The 19,548-nt window shown below is 40.0% G+C and overlaps 2 protein-coding genes across 4 annotated transcripts in view; one reads left to right on the top strand and one right to left on the bottom strand.

The window, feature by feature from the left end:
* Positions 1-19,548, top strand: part of gdnfa (glial cell derived neurotrophic factor a) — a 42,414-nt gene that overhangs the window by 4,478 nt on the left and 18,388 nt on the right. The gene's annotated exons all lie outside the window — the stretch shown is intronic.
* The window catches only part of opn4xa (opsin 4xa), a 30,947-nt gene that overhangs the window by 2,962 nt on the left and 8,437 nt on the right, over positions 1-19,548 (bottom strand). Inside the window, exons 2-9 of one of the 3 annotated variants that reach the window (XM_086097292.1) lie at positions 9,467-9,559; positions 5,968-6,103; positions 2,737-2,870; positions 2,449-2,652; positions 2,199-2,370; positions 746-907; positions 564-671; positions 308-485 (exon numbers count right to left, since the gene is read on the bottom strand). In XM_086097292.1, coding sequence (XP_085953418.1) covers positions 308-485; positions 564-671; positions 746-907; positions 2,199-2,370; positions 2,449-2,652; positions 2,737-2,870; positions 5,968-6,101 — 1,092 coding nt within the window. In that variant the 5' untranslated portion in view covers positions 6,102-6,103; positions 9,467-9,559. Of the gene's footprint in view, positions 1-307; positions 486-563; positions 672-745; positions 908-2,198; positions 2,371-2,448; positions 2,653-2,736; positions 2,871-5,967; positions 6,104-9,466; positions 10,049-19,548 lie in introns of those variants that run through there. The other 2 variants (XM_086097293.1, XM_086097291.1) reach the window with 2 other exon arrangements.

The following is a 19,548-nucleotide window of genomic DNA, read 5'->3' as shown; positions in this document are numbered from 1 at the left end:
CAAACATCAATTGACGTTAAGACACGCCCACTGTATACCGCCAATAACGTCAATTGACATCAACTAAAAAATTTTTTACCAATGGGCATTGCAACGTCTTGTGCAGCGCTCCTTTTGTGAATGGGCGTAAAAATCACAAAACAGCCACTAACTATGGCCACCAGATGGCAGCATTGTATCCCTTTTCAATGGGCTCCCAAGTAGTATCAAATAACAAGAAAACATGGCATGATATTTTAGAAAGAGACCGAGTCCTGAACCGTGAATGTGCAAGGGACTGCTGTACTTGTGACGGAGCCTAACTCACAGTGTCCGTGGTGGACACGGACGAGGAAACCCGTAGAAACTTGTTTTTGGAGACAGATGATTGTCTGCTCATCACCGAGTCCCTGAAGGAGGTCTGGCTGTGTGACACCGACATGGCGTCCCTCCGGGGGGCCTGGGCGAGGAATTGCAGACAGGGGACTTTTTCAGCTAGAGTGTTCCTGTCCAAGCACAGTGATTATTCGCACAAAGGCCTTTCAAGCTGGCATGACTTGATTGGCCGAATACGGCGCTCTCACCTGTATTTCGAGTGAATGATGGCGTAGATGAAAGGGTTGTAGATGGCCGAGGCCTTGGCAATAACCGCCGGGACGGCTTTGGAGTAGGGGTTCAGGACGCTTGCGTATCTGAAAGGTGTTTTTTTCTACGCGTTAGAACCCGCACATCGCCGGGCTTTTTTTTTTATTTTTTTCATATTTACCCCGCCCAGGCGATGAGGGTGACGCATGCGTAGGGTGACCAGGAGAGCACAAACACGATGATCACCACAAAGGCAATCTTGGCTAACTTCCACTCGGTCTTGATGGTCTGCTGCTGAATCAGCGTCGACTTCCTCACCTGAGAGCCCAACTTCTCCACTTCCCTGGCAGGACAAGAAAGCGGTCGATGAAGTTTGGACAGCGGTGCCTTGAGATACGAGTGAGCTAAAATTGAGGATACTATAGTGCTACAGTATTATGCGGCGAACTCAACTCCGGGGGCACGTAGAACATATTGTAAAGATGATTTTCGACTCGATTTCCACTTTAATGCTATGTGAATAACGATTACTTATGTACTGCCTATCTGTCTGTCTGTATTACACCGCCCCCTGGTGGTAAACAGGAGGAAGAGCTACACAATGTAGTAAAAACTGTTTGATTCTTTAGCTTCTCTTTAAGTAAAAAAACAAACAAAAAAACATTACAAATTGTTCTGTTGATTTTTTTTAGAGAGGCTAGAACGGATTAATGGCATTCCCATTCATTTCAATTGAAAAATATTATTTAATATATTGTATATATCAGGGGGCAGCAACCTTTACTGTCAAAACAGCTATTTTAGCCCATTTAGTCTAATGTACTGACAGCCCAAGAGCTCAATGAAGCTGCACCTTAACAGAAAAATAATTACGCAGCATCCAATATTATAAGATTCATTTTTTTTTACCTTTCGTCTTCAGTTTTGGGATTTTTTGGACATTTTTGGCAATTTTATGGATGTATGGTAATTTTATGCCTCGCTGTTTTTTTAGCTTTTTTTCCCCTGCCTTTTTTTTCAAAATTTTCTGACATTTTTGTGGATACTATATGTTAATTTTCAGGATTTCTTTTTTTTGTTTTTGGACGTTTTATGGTTACTTAAACATTTTCTTTTCTTTGGTGAATTTTCTGACTTTTGGGCAATTTTGTGGACATTTTCTGGTAATTTTCAGGATTTTTTTCCCCTTTATTTTTGGACATTTTACGGTTACTTTTTGAAGGTTTTCTTTTCTGCCATTTTTATTCAATTCATTCATTTTTGGCAATTCCATGGACATTTATGGTAATTTTCTGCTTTTCTTCTTCCGTTGTGGACATTTTATGGTCACTTTTTTTTTTACATTTTTAATGTGGATATGTAATTATAAATTTTTAAAATCTAAATATTATTATTAATTATTAATTAATTAATTAATTCAAATAATATTTTATCTAAAAAAAAGAAGTAAAAAATAAATACATTTCTACACTTTTTTATTATTATTAGACTTCCACAGAAAGCAACATGCTCCAGAGGTAGCAGTATATACGAAACAGTTTGGGAGTACTCCCAATAAAGTAAAAAATCTAATAAAATCACACCTACGAAAAGAGACAAAGAGGAAACAGTGGTGCAAAACAACACATAGTCACCTGCTGGCGTGCCGAGTAGCCAGGAACATGCACAGATAGCAGTAGGATATGATGCCCAGCGGGATGAAGAATACAAAGCAGCACAGCATCAAGGTATAGCTTTTATTAGCGGGCGTTGACGTCACGTAGTCCCACGTGCATGAGGTCATCAGACCTTCTGGGATGTAAGAACCTTCAAGACAAACATGGCGGACAACAACGTGCGGTCAAGTGTTAAAAAGAAGGGAACGCGAGTAAATCCGGTACGTACTCCACCCGAGAAGTGGCGCGAGACTCCAGGCCAGAGAGTAGAGCCACACCAGACAAATGACGAAGCACGTGCGCCTCTTTGAGGTCCATTGTAAGGCCCGCAGAGGTTTGGTGATGACGATGTAGCGATCCATAGAGATGGCCAAGAGGTTAATCATGGACGTGATTCCAAATAAGGCTCCGCAGAAGGCGTACATTTTACAACCTGGGAAGACAGAATTGGATTTTTCTAAATGCAATCACGTAGATCAGTAGTTGTCGATTATTTCGGTCGACGTGATGAACATACCCGTCTCGCCAAAAATCCAGCCCTTGTAGAGGGAGTTGACAAAGAAGATGGGCGACTGAGTGATGGCCATGAGGAAGTCGCTGACTGCCAGGTTCATGATGAAAAAGTTGGGAGGAGTGCGTAGCTTTTTGTTGCTGAAACGCACATCGTCCCATTTTAAAGGAGGCAACGTATGGAAATTTCACTTTTTAATTGTGTTGAACTCATTTGCTCCCAAAAAACGTGTGTGTGTATATATATATATATATATATATATATATATATATTATTTTTTATTTTTTTTACGTTTTTTTTTTTTTATATCCTAAAGCATACAAAAGCCTTTGATGCAGCTTCTTTAGTTATTACAAAAAAAACCTGTGTTTTCAACAGGTTTGGAATGAGATACTAAGCTCTAAGATGCCACAGGGTGTCAAGGGGGATGTCACATGCCGGTGCACCCATGACACAACCAGATGAATCTTTTGTAAGCTGCTTAACTTCGAAAATGTGTTCAGCAAGGCAGGCCATGCTGAAATTTGGCCAAACTACGAAAAAAATGTTGCTTAGGTTTCAGGTAACAACCAATCGTAGCGTAGCTTCAGAAAACAGGTGAGCTGTGATTGGTTGTTGCCTGAGCAACTGTGATGACATCTTCAGTCGACAGCAAGATGGATATAAAAAAAAAAAAACGGCTGGATTTTGCTTCATAACTTATATTTCACAAAATAAATATGAATCAGAATGTCATGTTTAGACTAGTGAGATCACATACAACATATTATTGTCAAGAAATGTTTAAGGTTGACTTCCACTTTAAGAGCGAGACATCATTTATGTACGCTAACTTTGGACATAATGGTACATTGGGAACACTGTAAAGTTGGTCTTAAATATTATTTCATATGGACTTAAAAAGGAAACCCGTTCAAAGCCGTTAGCATAGCGTTAGCTAGCTGCTTGTAGTGAACAGCGCATATTAGAACCTTTAAACGACTTAAAAAGTCTTAAATCTAACTTGGCTTAAGATGTAGGAAACCCGTTCAAAGCCGTTAGCATAGCGTTAGCTAGCTGCTTGTAGTGAACAGCGCATATTAGAACGTTTAAACGACTTAAAAAGTCTTAAATCTAACTTGGCTTAAGATGTAGGAAACCCGTTCAAAGCCGTTAGCATAGCGTTAGCTAGCTGCTTGTAGTGAACAGCGCATATTAGAAAGTTTAAACGACTTAAAAAGTCTTAAATCTAACTTGGCTTAAGATGTAGGAAACCCGTTCAAAGCCGTTAGCATAGCGTTAGCTAGCTGCTTGTAGTGAACAGCGCATATTAGAACGTTTAGTTTGACGTTGAGATGTGGTAGCCGAGTCAATATGTCGGTCGCTTTCAGAAAGAGAGCGAGTATTGAATGTCGCGTTAGTGTTAGCTCTAAGTGCTGCTAGTGACTTTTCTCCATCCCCCTGTTGCAATACATGTACAATATTTTGCCTTTCACGGCTCACCAGTTAGCAAAGACAGGGGGCGGCATTGGTGGAAAGGAGTCACGAGGCACAAAGATCCAATTATAAATGTACTTTTGACTTCAAATGGATTACTGGGGGGAATAAATACCACAGTCCAGATGCCCCAAAGATTTCCGAATCAAAGCCGTCGAAACAGACATTTATCGACTCACTCGGAGAGAAGGCAGGTTGATATCCATTCCACATTTATTCTCGTACCACTGAAGTGTATTTTTATGTTGACCTATCAGGCAAGTGTTAGGGATTCCCCCCTGGAGTACGATCTTAATGCAGTCTCAGTGTTGTGCCTGACACTTGGTTTGCGCTCGCTGATCTTTCAGGTTTCTCGTTCGACCGCTCAAGTGGCTCCCGTAACATCAGAAGTGCATCAGGGTATATACCTTACCTAACGTTCCTTTGCCGCTTGGGGGTATTTTGTTTACATATCCATAAATGCGATTAGTGGCAAACCATTGCATCAAATTATTAAAGATGTGCGATATACAGGGTCACGTTTGCTTAGCTGACTTTGAGTACTCACTCTGTACTTAATTAGAAGTAAAGAACCAAAAAAAAAAACAATATGGTGAAATTAGCCGTACCGAATTAACCAAAGAGTTATGATGCTGAAATGTACAAAAGTTAACATCATTTATTATACTCTAAAAACATTTGGGTAGAAAAAAAAAAAGAACCCTCCCAAATTGGGTCAAAAATGGACCAACCAAATGTTTTGGGTTATTTATTTATTTATTTATTTATTTATTTTAAAAATTTACTTAAAACAACAGATTTTGGGAGGTTGTTTTAATAAAAAAAAAAAAAATTTTTTTTTAAATGCTTGTGTTTTCGGGGGGACAAAAAAATATATAAAAAATTTGGGTTGCTTTGTGGGTTGTACATTTGGTTTAAGTGAATAGCTCAAAAAAATTAGGTCGGTCCCTTTTTGACCCAATTTGGGAGAGTTATTCGGTACAATGACAGAAAAAAAAACATACTGTATCTAGATATTTTATTTATACATCTATTAAATATATAATATTTATTTCTATACTATTAAACAAGATAGCATTGGCTCATGTTGTATGTGCTCGTTAAGTTGACTGCCAATATGAAAAAGAGAGTGTGTGTGTTTTCTATTGATTGATGCAATACAGTTGGCAAATCACTTGGTTGTTTCCTGGTATTGAATGCCCGCCAGCCTCTGCAAGGCCATTGTGTCTGAGCATGTGACCATTTTTTTTTTTTAATTATGGGGAGGGGGGGATAAATGTCAGGGAAAAATCCTCCACTCACATGAACTGCAGACTTGTGGAAAGTAGTAAAAAATTAATAAAATTTATTATAGGCTCTACATTTGCTGATTTTTGGGGGGCAATATTTAAAAAATAATTTTTTTAACTTTTATTTTTTTTTTTAATGCTTATCGGTGCCATAAATAGGAATCAATGCATTCTGTAACTAACTATCCTTAAGAAAATAATTATTGGACATGTTTTGAGAACAACCTGCTCAAGGTTATGTGGGATGTGTATATTTGAATAAACATCTTTTCCATTAATGCCACACTGTAATCACTAAGCTTTGACAATGCCAAATCTAAATCCACTAATTAAACTAAAGAGTTCACATAACTGCTTTTTCCAGTTGGATTTTCCTCATCCTTGGTCATATCCTTTGTTTGTGCATAATACAATGTCAACAACAATAATGGGCATATAAGCAAAGCAAAAAAAAATAAAAAATAATTCTTACCAGAAAAACGCATACATGACCAAGGCATTTCCCGTCACACCCACCGTTCCGATCACGAGCACAAAAAAGGCCACGATGTAGTGAACGTGGTCCTGGACGTCCACCTGCCGATAGAAGCTGTGTTGCCGGTCCATTTCTGTTGCAAACACACAGAGTGTGTCAGGTTTTGTGCGGAACGTGCATCTATTAGCGTACACACTTCGAGTGAATACAGAAGAAAGTTGCGACTGAATTCTATTAAAATAACTCCCTTCACTTTTAGCATTAGCGCTAGGCTAGCGATGTTTTCAAAACAAAAGCATGTTTTGTGTTTAAATATACAGTGGATGTAATTCTTAGCGTTGTGTGTTTAGTTTTACAGTTCATGTCATGAAACAGCTTAAAGGACGCTTAGAGTTGACAGAATAACATACGCTACACACTTGCTAGTTGCTAATGCTACGCGAGCAAAATGGTGCATTCAGGGTACTTCCACAGCATTGGAAACTTTGGTTTTCTTCGATAACGTTTTAAGGGGAAAATAGTCGGCCATTTGTCCAAATTGTTTTGATTAATCAGTCGGGCTGTACATGTAAGATTAAAGGCCACTCCTCCTGGCCGACATACGGCGTAGCGGAACGTAATTTACGTCCGGTTTGCGGTTCCGTTTAGCGAATAGATTTTCTCTGTTCCGTTTGCCTGTTATTTTGCTGGACAAAGTTGGATATGCTTAAACGTGGGTCCAGTCAGACATCTGTGAACAGTCCGGTGTTAAACACTTCCGTGTCAATCTGAGGTTAGCTTAGCAATTAGCATGGCTTCTCCGTCTATCCTCGTCGTCCCTTCGTGATACTTGACAGAATGTGTTTTTGATGAGGCGCAAAAATGCTCATTTTACCTCGCAAACTGTGATACAGAAACTCTTTGGTGTCTTCCCACTGTTTATGTTCAAATATCGGGTAATAACATTGCCACACAGACGCTAGTAGTCGTTAGCCTGTCTATAAGGGCTGCATTGTTTGTTAGCAATATGCTAAGCGGACTTTGCTAAGGCAAAGATATGTGGTTGTTATATTTAGTTTGACAGTAAACTTCCACTGGGAGTGGCGATAAATAGCTTGCAACCTTTTATTTTATTTTATTTTATTTATTTATTTATTTATTTTTAAGAAGTGTTCACTATCCGCCAACCTGATGCCTGTTTTGTTTTGTTCACTGCCTAGCATAACTAATTGGCGCATAACCTTCAGGACACGAGCAAGCCAACATCAACTCAAGTAGGACCAAACATAGATGACAATTAACGATGGGCCGGATGTGTGGGAGGTGCGAGTGTTTAATCAGTCGCAATTAAACAACGCTGCCTGCAGCACATTTACCAAAGAGGCGATTAAATCAAGACATTTGTGATGATTAAAAAAAGGTGGTCGCTTTTCCGTGTGGACAATCCCCAGCCGGAGCGCTGATTATAAAAGGATTTCCATCTTTTGTTAATGTGATGGAGTGCGGTGCGCGTGCGTGGGTTCGCACAATATTATCAGCGCTCGAAACACGCTTCCCGTTATGTCATTGGACGACATCAAACAGAATTGGGTCAGATGTTTACTTACCCATAATAACCTCCCATTTTTTTTAATATTCCATTAACGTCCATGTTTGTACTCAAATAGGAGGCAAAAGTACTCACACTCTACTTGAGTAAAAGTAAAGATACTTAAAGATTCGGTAAAAAAAAAAAAAAAAGTAAAACAGCAGATTCTGATACCCGCTGTCGGTACAAAGCAGTACAAATGTATTTTTACCATCAATGATAATTATACACAGGGGTAAAAAAAATGTCTCGCCATAACTTTGCTAACATTGTAAAAAAAATATATAATTAAATTAGCGAATGATTGCAAATGGAAAAAAAAAATCACATTACATTTTGGTGTTTTTATTTTTTTTTATTTTTTTCAGATTAGATTACAATTTTTGAATGCCAGAAACTGCTGACTATGCATTTGCCACCAATTCTCTTTCATAAATACACGGGGAATATCTTGCTTTTTTTTTAAAACGTCTGCATCATTTGTCGGTAATACTCTGTCCCTGTTTTCCCGCCTTATAAGACCCCCTTGATCTCAATCAAGCAAAATCTCAATGACAATATGATGGGCATTGTGCTGCTCCTTCTGGCGTGTACGCCTTGGCCACCAGGGGGCAGTAATACATCCATACACACTACACATAGGTTTGAGGATGAAATGGAAGAAGGACTGTCGGAGGATTAAAAAATACATGCCTGTGAGCATTGTCGTACGCAATCGATGCTAGTTTCATTAGCCTGTCTATGGCGTTTTACATTGTGTGTTAGCAGTAAGCTAACAGACTTTTTTTCGTTAAATACACATGTAACACTTATTTTTTTAATCTATACTTTTAGAGTTGAACCGTGAGTATTTGCATTGCGTTACTTCCCACCAGTGCACGCACAGCATCGAGAGATAACCCACGCCCCGCTATCCCCCCCCCACCCACCCCCCCACTGTGCTCAGTGAAGGCTCGTGCGTCAGACTCTTACTTCCACTTATTAGGCATCAAGGCGATCTTGCGCGCGAGACGCATAAACCAAACGCATGTCTGCCTCGCCGCATTCTCTGTGGCAGCCCATAATAGAAGCATCGGGCAGCTCCTGGCGCAAGCGCGTATTCAAAGAGAGACTTCATTATTCTACAGTATATCAGTTATATGCATTTAGCATCATAATGACAAGTTCAATGCAGTGACGAAAATGTAAACATATCAGAAAAAAAACTATTATTTTTATGTATTTATTTATTTGGGACTATCAGATTTTTTTTAATTATTATAAAAAAATTTTTTTTTACATTTTTAAAATATTTTTCTGACAGTGTCAACATCATTTGTATTATCAGTATTAATAACTGGCTGGGAGAAAACATGCATTTCCAATATAGCTCCATGTAAACATTTTTTTTTTTTAAATCTACTTTTGTAATAATAAGCTTGAAGAAACCATGCAGTTTGAGAATAATTAAATTAATATTAATTTGTATGTATTTACAATTTTGGCTAGGGGAAGCCATGCAGTTGTAATATCTTTAAGTGTCAATGTATTATTATTTTTTTATTTTTTTTATTTTATTATAATTGGACTGTGGTGAAAATATTTCTTGACATTAAAAAAATATATATTTATTTATTAATATGAATCTGTGAAAGCTGATTTAATTTCTAATATTAGTTATAGATTTTTTTTGTTTATTGTCATATAATTCCATGTCAATATGAATGTTTTTTTAAGAATTGATACTTCTCATATTTCATACTTCATATCATTGTTAATATATTTATATTATATTTCCTTGGACCAACCCCTTAAATAAACCGATTTGGTTCTATAGCCGATAAAAGTGCAACAGTCTACGAAAACTTTTATGCTCAAACCAGCAAAGTGATTAAATAAAAATAAATAACATTGAGATTTCGGTAGGCTGTAATAAAAAAGTGACTTTACCTTTTAAATTTTGGAAGCTGCCGCCTCTTCGCTCTCCAATCCCCAAGCGGCAGATTCAAGTCATGCCGTGAGGCATCGGCGAGCTGCTGCACACTGAGAGGATATGAAAAAATACTCTGACAGAAAAGAAGCGGCAGCGCATTGACCCTCCCCCTGCTGGCAACCCATCACACGCAGCTCACATTTGGCACCGTGCATTGATCAAGCCAGTGTGCGCTTTCGTGCGCGCGCACGGCCACGCGCATCTGTTGGCTTGTCAGGGTGGAAAGAGGAAGGCAGGTTGTTGTTGTTGTTATTATTATTTTACGCTATCAAATCCAAAGAAATGCATTCGTTTGATTAATCAGGCAGGCGGAAAAAAAATCGGGGAAAATGTCGATCAAAGTGTGGGTAACTTTTGGGAAAAGGCTCAAAATGGCGGCCATTCTCTGCTAACGTCGGCTACACCTTTAGTACTCCGGAAATGATGACGACGCTGACGACACAAAAAAGGGCCAACGTGTCTGATCATGCACAACCGCAAGCTTGTCTTGTGTCCAATGGGTGGAGACTTTGGAAGTTGCTCAATGCTCCCCTTCTAGCAACTATCACAGCACACAAAGAGCGCTCGCTCTCAAGAAACATCAATTAAAAAAAAAAAATTTTAAGGGGGGGGGAAGCTGTTTACATCAACAGTACCTTAAAAAAACTTCATCATTTAACGTTAACTCATTCACTGCCATTGACGCCTATAAACATCAAAATTTCTTTTTTTTTTAATAATCTTTTTTTTTTAAGAAAAGAAAAGATTGTTCAAAATTAGGGGCGTCAGGCTATTACATTTTATACTCTTGTTGACAAAAGTGGAAAAAATGTTAAACTAATAGAAATAGTTCAAATGAATTTTTTTTTTACGTCTATAGCCGTCAATGGCAGTGAATGAACCTTTAAAGACTGAAGATGACATCACCTGTGCTGAGGAAGTAGGTAACGACCAATCATGGCTCACCTGTTTTTTGGGTTTGGTCAGTAAACTGGGCCATGTTTGGTCGTTACCTACTTCCTCAGCACAGGTGAAGTCATCTTCAGTCGACAACAAATGGAAAATTTATGTTTGTTTTATTTTGTTAAGTTATCACATTAATTATAGATAAAATAATTTTTGGGGGAAAAAATGGCTCAATGAGTCAAGTATCCATTTAAGGTAGCACAGGCCGTTCTTAAGACAACATAGTTTGGTTATTTTAAATTTAAAATAGAAATTCTTGCAGTTCCTTTTAAATAAACTGAATCTCTGTGCTGAGTTTAAAGGGAATAAGGGAGCCGCTTCAATTGGTAGGAAGCTGGCTGCATTCCCTCTCACAATGGTGCAAACAAAATAAAGCCCAAAATCGTTTTTTTTTTTTTTTTGATGAAACGTTCACTACTTGCAACAACTGGCCGCTTATTGCCAAGTCCAAGTGACAGCTCCTGTCAAAACAAAACAAACGCTTACGTCATAAAATACATTATCGATCTCGTCGCAGCTTTCGGAGGGTCAAGAAAGACGATAATGCGTCTCTTTAGTCGGGTGCTCTGAGAATTGCGCAATCTCCGGCGGAAAGGGCCAAAGCTCGTCCGTAGTGTCCGATTTGTTCGCATGCTCAGCCGTGTGTAAGAAGAATCCTGAGAAAAGCACTCGGAAAAAAGCGTCCCAGTGCTAATCGGCTCACGCGCAACTGAGCAGACAGCTGCGGCGCGGCCTTCTCGTTTTTTCATGCCCAGTCTGGTTAGATATTGTTTAACAATTTCCGATGGGTACCAGCGGTGGGATTTCCTGAGTCTCAAGAAGGGCACGCATGTTATCATACATTACAAATGTCAATATTTATGCTGGTGTGTGTGGTGGGGTAATTATAGTTTGGATTTTTTTTTTTCAATACTGTCGTTATTTTTTATTTTTATTTTTGGTATTTAATTAGTTTTGATTCGTTTTTAGTAGGGGTGGGAATTGCCTCGTACCTGGCGATTCATAGGGCACGATTCAATTTGATACCGATTAATCCCGATACGGATCTATGAATCGATTATTGTGAAAAAAATTTTTAACTTACATTTAAATTTAAACTTAACCATGTATGCTACACTGTCAAATGTGTATTTATCTGAAACGTTTGGCTTAAAACTGAGTCACTGTATTTAACAAACAGGTTGCAATCGATTCGATTCGATTTCCCATTCAAAATGATTTGATCGACAATGATTTCTGCTTAGAATTAATACAGATGTGCAAATAATCGTCATGATCTACTCCAGTCTGACTCGCTAATGCTAGTTAGCGCGCTACTCGCGGCACTTTTATCACTCGGCTATTCATACAAAACGCTTCAGGAATGTATACAGACAAACGTGTTAACATTACTCACCGGCATATGCTCTTCCTACGCTGCAAAAAACAACAACTTTTATTGGCATTACATGATCGTGACTTTTTCCTACTTCAGTGTAAGAACCACACTGCCCCTAAGTGGCCAAATGATGTACAACAATAAAGGCACACGCAAACAAGGGCAAGACAGTATAAAATAATTGAAATCAAATCGATTTTGGGACATTTAAAATCGATTCTGAATCGTACTTAATGAGAATCGATTTTTTTGGGGCGGGGGGGGGCACAGCCCTATATTCCGCCTCAATTGTTCTTCAGTGAGAAGACCTCCAGGATGCTTATTGATCCACTTGTCTTGAGACATAGCGTCACTCTTGCGTCTTGCTGCATCACGGCGCGCAAGTGTGATGCGGTTCAAGTAACACTTTTCGACGTGTCACTCGGCTCTTGTTCACCTCTCTTGTAATTGCTCACACTTTTAACACTCTCCCTTAGACTCGGCTCCGAAAATAGCGCGACACGATAAGACGTAGACCGGGCTGCTATTCAAAATGGCTGCTGTTGGAAAAGATACAGGTTTTTAATGTTATGAAGATGAGCTTTATTAATCGTCGCTCATTCTTGCTTTCAATAAAGCTTTGCTCAATCCATATCATTGTGCACGCTTGATTTAATAACAGGATGGCCGATCATCTGTCATTATATAATACGTTTCTCCTCACGGCAGACCCTCGTATTCCACATCCCGTCACTCTTATGTACTGTAAATACAGTATGTTATAAAAAATTATCAATGTAAGTATTGTATATATATATATATATATATATAGGATACAGTTTAATTGTACCTCTGTCATTTATGAAGGACCAAAACTGCCAAAATTAAAAATAAATAAATGACTATATAAATAACTTAATGACTAAAAGTGAAAATAAAAACGGATATAAAAAATATAATAAAAAAAACGAAATGGAAATTAAAACAATATATATATATAAGATTAGAGTCTCTTCTTTTCATCAGGAAAAAAAGTTTGTTCTGTTTCCGTTTTGCAGCAATTAGGATTAGAATATATCAAAATATCATTAATCACAAATCTGTATAAAACCGTGGGGGAAACAGCTTATTTGCAACATGGCCCTGGTTGATCTCTTGTACTCTGCTGCCACCTGCTGGTCGTTTTTTTGTAATTACTACCATTGCTTCAAGCATTTTCTTCAGTTCAGAGGCTGCATAAAAAGCCGTCTGTACGCTCTAGCATAATAAAAAATAACAACAACGTATAAATACGTCTTTGGGAGCATGGTACTATTTGAAATAGAACACATTTATACGTTTTCGGGAGCAAACGAGTTAATGAAAGATCTGATTTGTGGCCTCTGCAAAATGTAATTTGGAATTTGTTAGCGGAGTTTTTAATCATGCTCTTGATCTTTAAGAAGAATCGATGTTCCATAATTACTATCGAGTGAATTGAAGCGGTTCAAATCAAATCAGGACACTCGAACCCAACTGAACCCTTGTGAATCGAATGGATGGAGGAAATTAGAATCCATGGCCAGCCCTATCTGCCATTCGTTCCCAACCCGCGGGCACCACACCCATCTTTGTCGAACCTGAGACGACCTCCGATCATCTCACGGAGGAACTTGACAATCTGTACGTCTTTGCTTTTTCTCCTTCCGCCCCGGGCGGCCTCGCCACACGACAATCAACGGGCCAATTACTGCCAACATAGTCTGCCACCTTTGTCGTGTGGGGAAAGGAAATTATCGACGCGTGGTCGCACTTGTGAGCGCGCCACCTAAGAGGTGTTAGGAGAGAAGCTGTGGGATCAAAAGGTCATCTTCTATACTGCTCGTTCTCATTAGGTTTTCCTCGGTTTGGACTGGAACCCACCAGGCTTCCAACTTTGGGTGGACTGCTCATCCGCCGGTGGAGTTTCTGTCAGTCCTCCCTCTGAAAAACGGATTCAAAAGGCACCTTGTGCCGGAATATCGCGACAATCGGATTTCTAAGACGTCGTCGTGAATGTGCGTGGCTTTAAAAAGGCGGGGCCTGATGAGTACCTGTGAGTCAGCAAATAAAACCGAAAGCATTGGGCTATTAACTCATTCGCTCCCAGGCATTTTCACTGAAGCAACCCCCTTCGCTCCCGGGTGTTTTACTGGATTTTGACGGATTTTGCAGGGCGGGTTCTATTGCTATCAAACCATGGAACCCACCAAAAGAAAGATTAGTATATTTCTATCTGTTTACGTTTTGCAGCAATTAGCGTTAGAAAATAGCTTTTTTTTTTTCCAACGTGGCCCTGGTTGGTCTCTTATACTCTGCTACCACCTGCTGGCCGTTTTCGTAATAACTACCATTGCTTCAACCGGGTTGAGAGGCTGCATCAAAGCCTTGTGTATGCCCTAGCATAAAAAAAACAACAACTAAAAAACGTATACTGTAAATATACGTCTTTGGGATCATGGTCATATTTCAAAATAAAACGCATTGATATGTTTTTGGGAGCAAATGAATGAAGTGGCTAAACGTGCGCTCGTCACATAGCGGCGATCGTTTTGCATGACACTTTTATATCCCGCGCCGGTCCAATTCATTTTGGACATTTACAACATGAAACGCGTCCTCCTTGCGTCCTCCGGCCTGAGGTCGAAGGTCGAGGTCGAGGTCGAGGTCGAGGTCGAGGCCGCGCTCTCCTGACTGCTCTCGTTTTCGACTCGAATGCCAGACACAAAATATGCGCTCAAAGCATTCTTTGTTGACATTTTATACAAACGACAAATGCGCTCTGCGCGCGTGATTATCAGCCGCTCATCACGGCAGCCAAGAAATATAAAAAAATAAATAAATAAAAAACGCAGCGTCGTGCAACAACGTGCAGTCAAGCGGTTTCGAACCAACGTGTGCGAGTGCATCGGCCCACGTGAGACGAAAGGCCGTTTTCTAAGCCGTTGCATCCGTTAGGCCTTCTTGGAAGGAGCGGTGAGCGTTCCAGGAAATGTCCTTGATCAATCGATGATTGGGAAAATCATTTCCGTCTTCCGCTCTTGAATGTTGACGATGGTTTTAATCAAAAAGAAATTCCTCCATCAATTATCTTGCGCATTAAAAATTGCTTCAACAAAGTCCGTGAATCGAAGCCTCTTCAATTGTCAACAATAGCACAATAAAGTGTTTGTCAACACGCCGAGTGTGTGTTTGGAGTTGACGAAAAATAACTAAAGAACTACAACTAAAATAGAAGAAACATTTTTGTTTACGAAAAAATAAATAAATAAATCAGAAACTAACTGAAACGACATCTTACGCTAACGAGATAGAATTGATTATAATTCTAGTAAAAAATATGCTTAACTTGCATTTTTTTTTGGTCATTTATGATATTCATTGAAATGAGCTTTCGGGTCTCATTTTAAAATTTAGAATTGCAGTTTACGTTATTACACAATGCTTAGTGACCTTTTTTTTTTTAAATCAAAATCTTGCATTTGACAACTAATCCATTCATATAAAAAAAAAAAAAAACTAATAAAAACTAAACTAAAACAAATTCATTTCCCCCAAAAATAAAAATGATCAAACCTACGCTAAAAACTAGGGGTGTTGTTAAAAATTGATTTGGCGATTAATCGTGATATTGAGCGTGCACTTTTCATATCGATTCAGTATGCGGCCAAATCGATTTTTAAACATTGATTTTTGATCGAAAAAAATTCAACAAAACCTCTTACTTAGGGTTAGGGTTCACACTTTAAGCATGGAAGAATTTTATATTAATAGAACATTGAGCCTTAATATTTGATTTAAATGCTGTTCAAACAAATTAATCAGAATAACGAAAAGTTTGGGTTTTGCCGTAATTATTATTATTATTTTTTTACATTTTTGTTTATGTCTGCATTCAGTTTCATCACAAAAATGTAAAAAAATATTTATTTGGACATAAGCGTTTTTCACGTAGCAGCGACGACATGCAAGATGGCGCCAAAACCATAATTTTATATTAGTCAAAATCGGAATTGTGTCACGTGACACAATGTAAATCCAGTCGAAATGTCCCCCGTGTATTTTCTGATTCATGGCACGCCGTGCTTGGAAGCACCTGACTGCTTCCCCCCACTGATGTTTTTCTCCACATCCTCTTCCTGTTTCCCCACAAAAGGCGCTCGCTATTGTTTTGTTTTGTTTTTTTTTGCACCGAGACGACCCCGTCAACGTGTCAGCGTGACGCAGCAGCCATCTTGTCCTTGTTGTTGTGACTGCCGCGTATCGAGATGATTGATGACTAGAAAGCGCATTAGCAGGCAGGCTACAAACACTTCATGATGTGCGGTATTGAAGTTTCCGCAATAATTAAACAACAAAGCTCAACAAAGCATCTGTGCTTATCTTTTGGCTTTGATGTCATCTTTTTTGAAATTATTATTATTCTGTCTAGACTGCAAATGGATGCCGTTCAAAACAATCCTTATTTGCATTAGCGCTCCGAGGATTTTATTTTATTTTTTCCACAGAAGCCCACCTCCGACAGTACGTCTGATTTTCAGGATCTGCTGTGTTGAATGAGAAAATAAATCTTGTAAAAGTTTACCCCACAATCTTTATTCTGTAGTTTTTACCTAATCGTGAAATCAAGGACAACAGTTATTAAACAGTCCACTAGAGGTCGACATTTTCTTCCTGACAGATGGAGACGACTATCCCCTCACATTCGTAATTATACACTTGACAAACCTCTCATGAAGTGAATCCTTCCTGGAATGTGGATCGCATGCAAAAGTTTCTAATAAAATGATTATATATATATATATATATATATATATATTAAAAAAAGGAAAATGTATAAATAAATACATTTTAAAAAAGGGTTCCAGACATACTGCTAAAATAACAAATGAGGTCAAATGACCATTAATTGTTGATTTCCTCGGAAATCACAATGTCCCGTCACTGGTGAGCTATTTTTGGGCCTCCTTTGAGTCTTCCTTCTGCTCACCATATATTGGTGGACCCTGGTTGGAAGAGATCCACTTATAAGAGCTTCTTTGATTTGTCATGGACGTTTGCCGCCCCCTAGTGGCCCATGAAGACTTTGCTAGCTGATTGTAACTCCCTGCAGCTGGAGGTGGTCCGAGGCGGGCCTCTCCTTGTAAATAGTACGCTGACACGTGTGACCGCATATTAGTCTGTGACCCCCACCACAGAAAGCTTTGCCGTACCACCTCAGGGGGTATTCATGTTAGTAAAAATACAGACTCGGAAATGTACTCGAGTATGTAATCGTTTTTTTTCCTGGCAAAACCCGGCATTGGAGCGAGCGCTCCCTTTTAATATGAGTTTGAATGTGATTGGTTCATTCTAATCACAGTTAGTCAGCATTTAACTCATTCACTGCCATCGACGGCTTTAGGTGTGAAAAATACATTTGAACTGAATTCGGTTTAACAATTTTCCCACTTTTGTTAACAAGGGTATGATTACCTGTAATTTGTTTTTATTGTATTAGAACAGATATAACATTTGTGATTAATCAGGAGTTAACTAGTGCAGTCATGCGATTAATTACGATTAAAAATTGTAATCGCCTGACACCCCTCATTTTTTATATTTGTTTAAAAAAAAAAATCCTACTCTTAACAAAAATGGAAAAAACTGTTAAATAGAAATAGTTCAAATAATTTTTTTACGTTTACTGCTGTCAATGGCAGTGAATGAGTTAAGAGGGTGTGTACACTTATGCAACCCCATTAACAGTTATTTCTAATTCCCCTCTGAAAGTAATGCCAATTGTTTCCCAGCTGTGCTTTATGGGTAATAACTTTGGAAAACGTTTTAATAATTTCATTTTTTATATCACAAATTTTTGGGGCAAGGGTGTGTAGACTTTTTCTAAGTGTTGTATGTCTTTTCTCTGTGAAAAAATGACTAACATTACTGCAGCTTCGTCACTTCGTTGTGAAACTCTTCTTGGCGTGTGACTGTGCGGATTATACTGCCCCCTTGAGGCCAAATGGTATTACCCTTTATTTCAGTGGGTAAATACGCATGCATTTCTCGACATCATTTTAACGAATGGGTGGAGCTTAAGTCATTCGCCACCATGTTTTCTCCGACATGAACTAAGTTGATGTGGATGCCTTTTGCTTATTTGCCAGCTTCGCTCGGTTCAAGTTACACGTTTGTTTACGTCCGCGTCGGCTTTGTTTTGACGTTCCTTCAAAACGGCCGGTCGGAGCGCGTTTGCCCCCCGCGCGCCATCTTTGTTCGACGTCTTTGTCGCTCCGCTCCTAGCGAGGTTCTAGTTTGATCCGCTTTAATCCGCCGGCGTCCCGTTGTGGTCGCAGTGCCAAGTGAAGGATTACGCTCGTGTCTTTGGAACCCGGGAATCCCAACTCCATTCAAGCACTTGCTTATTTTCATCTTAAGCACATCTGGGCCGCCGCGTTGAGTCGCACTTTCGCTCTCACGCCAAACTCCTTTTTTTTTTTCTGTCATGGTGCGAACCCCCACAAAAAACGTGGAGCCGCGCCGTCCGAATAAGACAAATGGCGGCAGATGCACAGGTGTGGCATTCATGGACAGGTCCTTCAGGTGCGTCTTTTCAAAGCCGACATGATGTAGTGCACGTCGGCGGCGAGCGCGGGACCGAGCAGGCGTATCGCCGACCTTTGATGAGCGCCGTCATCGCTCAATTTAACCGCCTCGGTAAACAGATACGCGGGCATCAATAAGCCCCGAAACGCGGCTCGCTCGCTCCCATGGCCCGCCCCCCCCCCCTGCTCTCGTCCTCATTGTCTGCGCACGCAGGCCCCGAACAATGGCGAGCGGGCGGACTGGGCGGAGGCCCACCGCAAGCCCGGTAACATGAGGACACACCAAAGGCCAGGTGAGCGAAAGCCTCCTCCGCCTCGCGGGAAAATGTTTCACGGTCCTGCCGCGTCTGCCGGCTTTTTTGTGGTCGCGCTGGTCGTCTCGGGGTCTCGACGCGCCCCCCCCCCTGCGGCCCTGACCGAAAAGCTCCCATCTGCTGTGGGGGCGAGGGGCGCCGGCGGTGGGGGGTTTACAGGCCTTTTCTCTGCCCAGAACCGATAGCTCCGAGCGGTTTTGTCACACAGGCCGATCCCGTTTCCATTTTGACACCTCTTTGTTGTACACTTGCAGCAGGTACAAAGATTGTGAAATGTGGTGGAAATACGATCGGTCGTCTTTCTCCAAAGCTTTGCCCTCTGCACCCACCGCCCCCCCCCCGATATATATATATATATATATATTTTTTTTTTTAAACAGAAAAACCTCTCTGAAGAAATGCATGATTGACATGTGGTGGACTTGCAAAGCGGGGTACACGCATGCTGGAAATCGGGCCAAATTTTCCGATCAAAATCAGCAGACGACTGATTATCAGTTGTCTATGAAAGATCATCTTGAGTGATGATCCAAAGATTTTGCTCAGAAAAGGAAAAATTGGGGCCAGGCCAGTGATCGTACATTGTTAAACCTGTTCGGCGGTTCCGACAGAAAGTCCTTTTGTGCGGCAGACAACGACGACGTGGGAGGACGCGACGAAAGCAGGGTACGCACGCACGCTGGAAAATCAATGTCGGCAAATGCCTGATTATCGGATTTCTGTCAAAGACGGGATCGTCCTGTGGTGCGGTGATTTCTCCTTCGCAATCTGTTCTGGAAAATGGTAAAAAAAAATAACAAGGCCACGAGTTTTGCACC

Source organism: Leptonotus elevatus, chromosome 15, assembly GCF_054856555.1.
Source record: "Leptonotus elevatus isolate MCC_2025b chromosome 15, RoL_Lele_1.0, whole genome shotgun sequence".
In the NCBI taxonomy this organism is placed as follows: domain Eukaryota; kingdom Metazoa; phylum Chordata; class Actinopteri; order Syngnathiformes; family Syngnathidae; genus Leptonotus; species Leptonotus elevatus.
The sequence above is the reverse complement of the archived record's forward strand: the minus strand, read 5'-3'. Positions and strand labels throughout refer to the sequence as shown.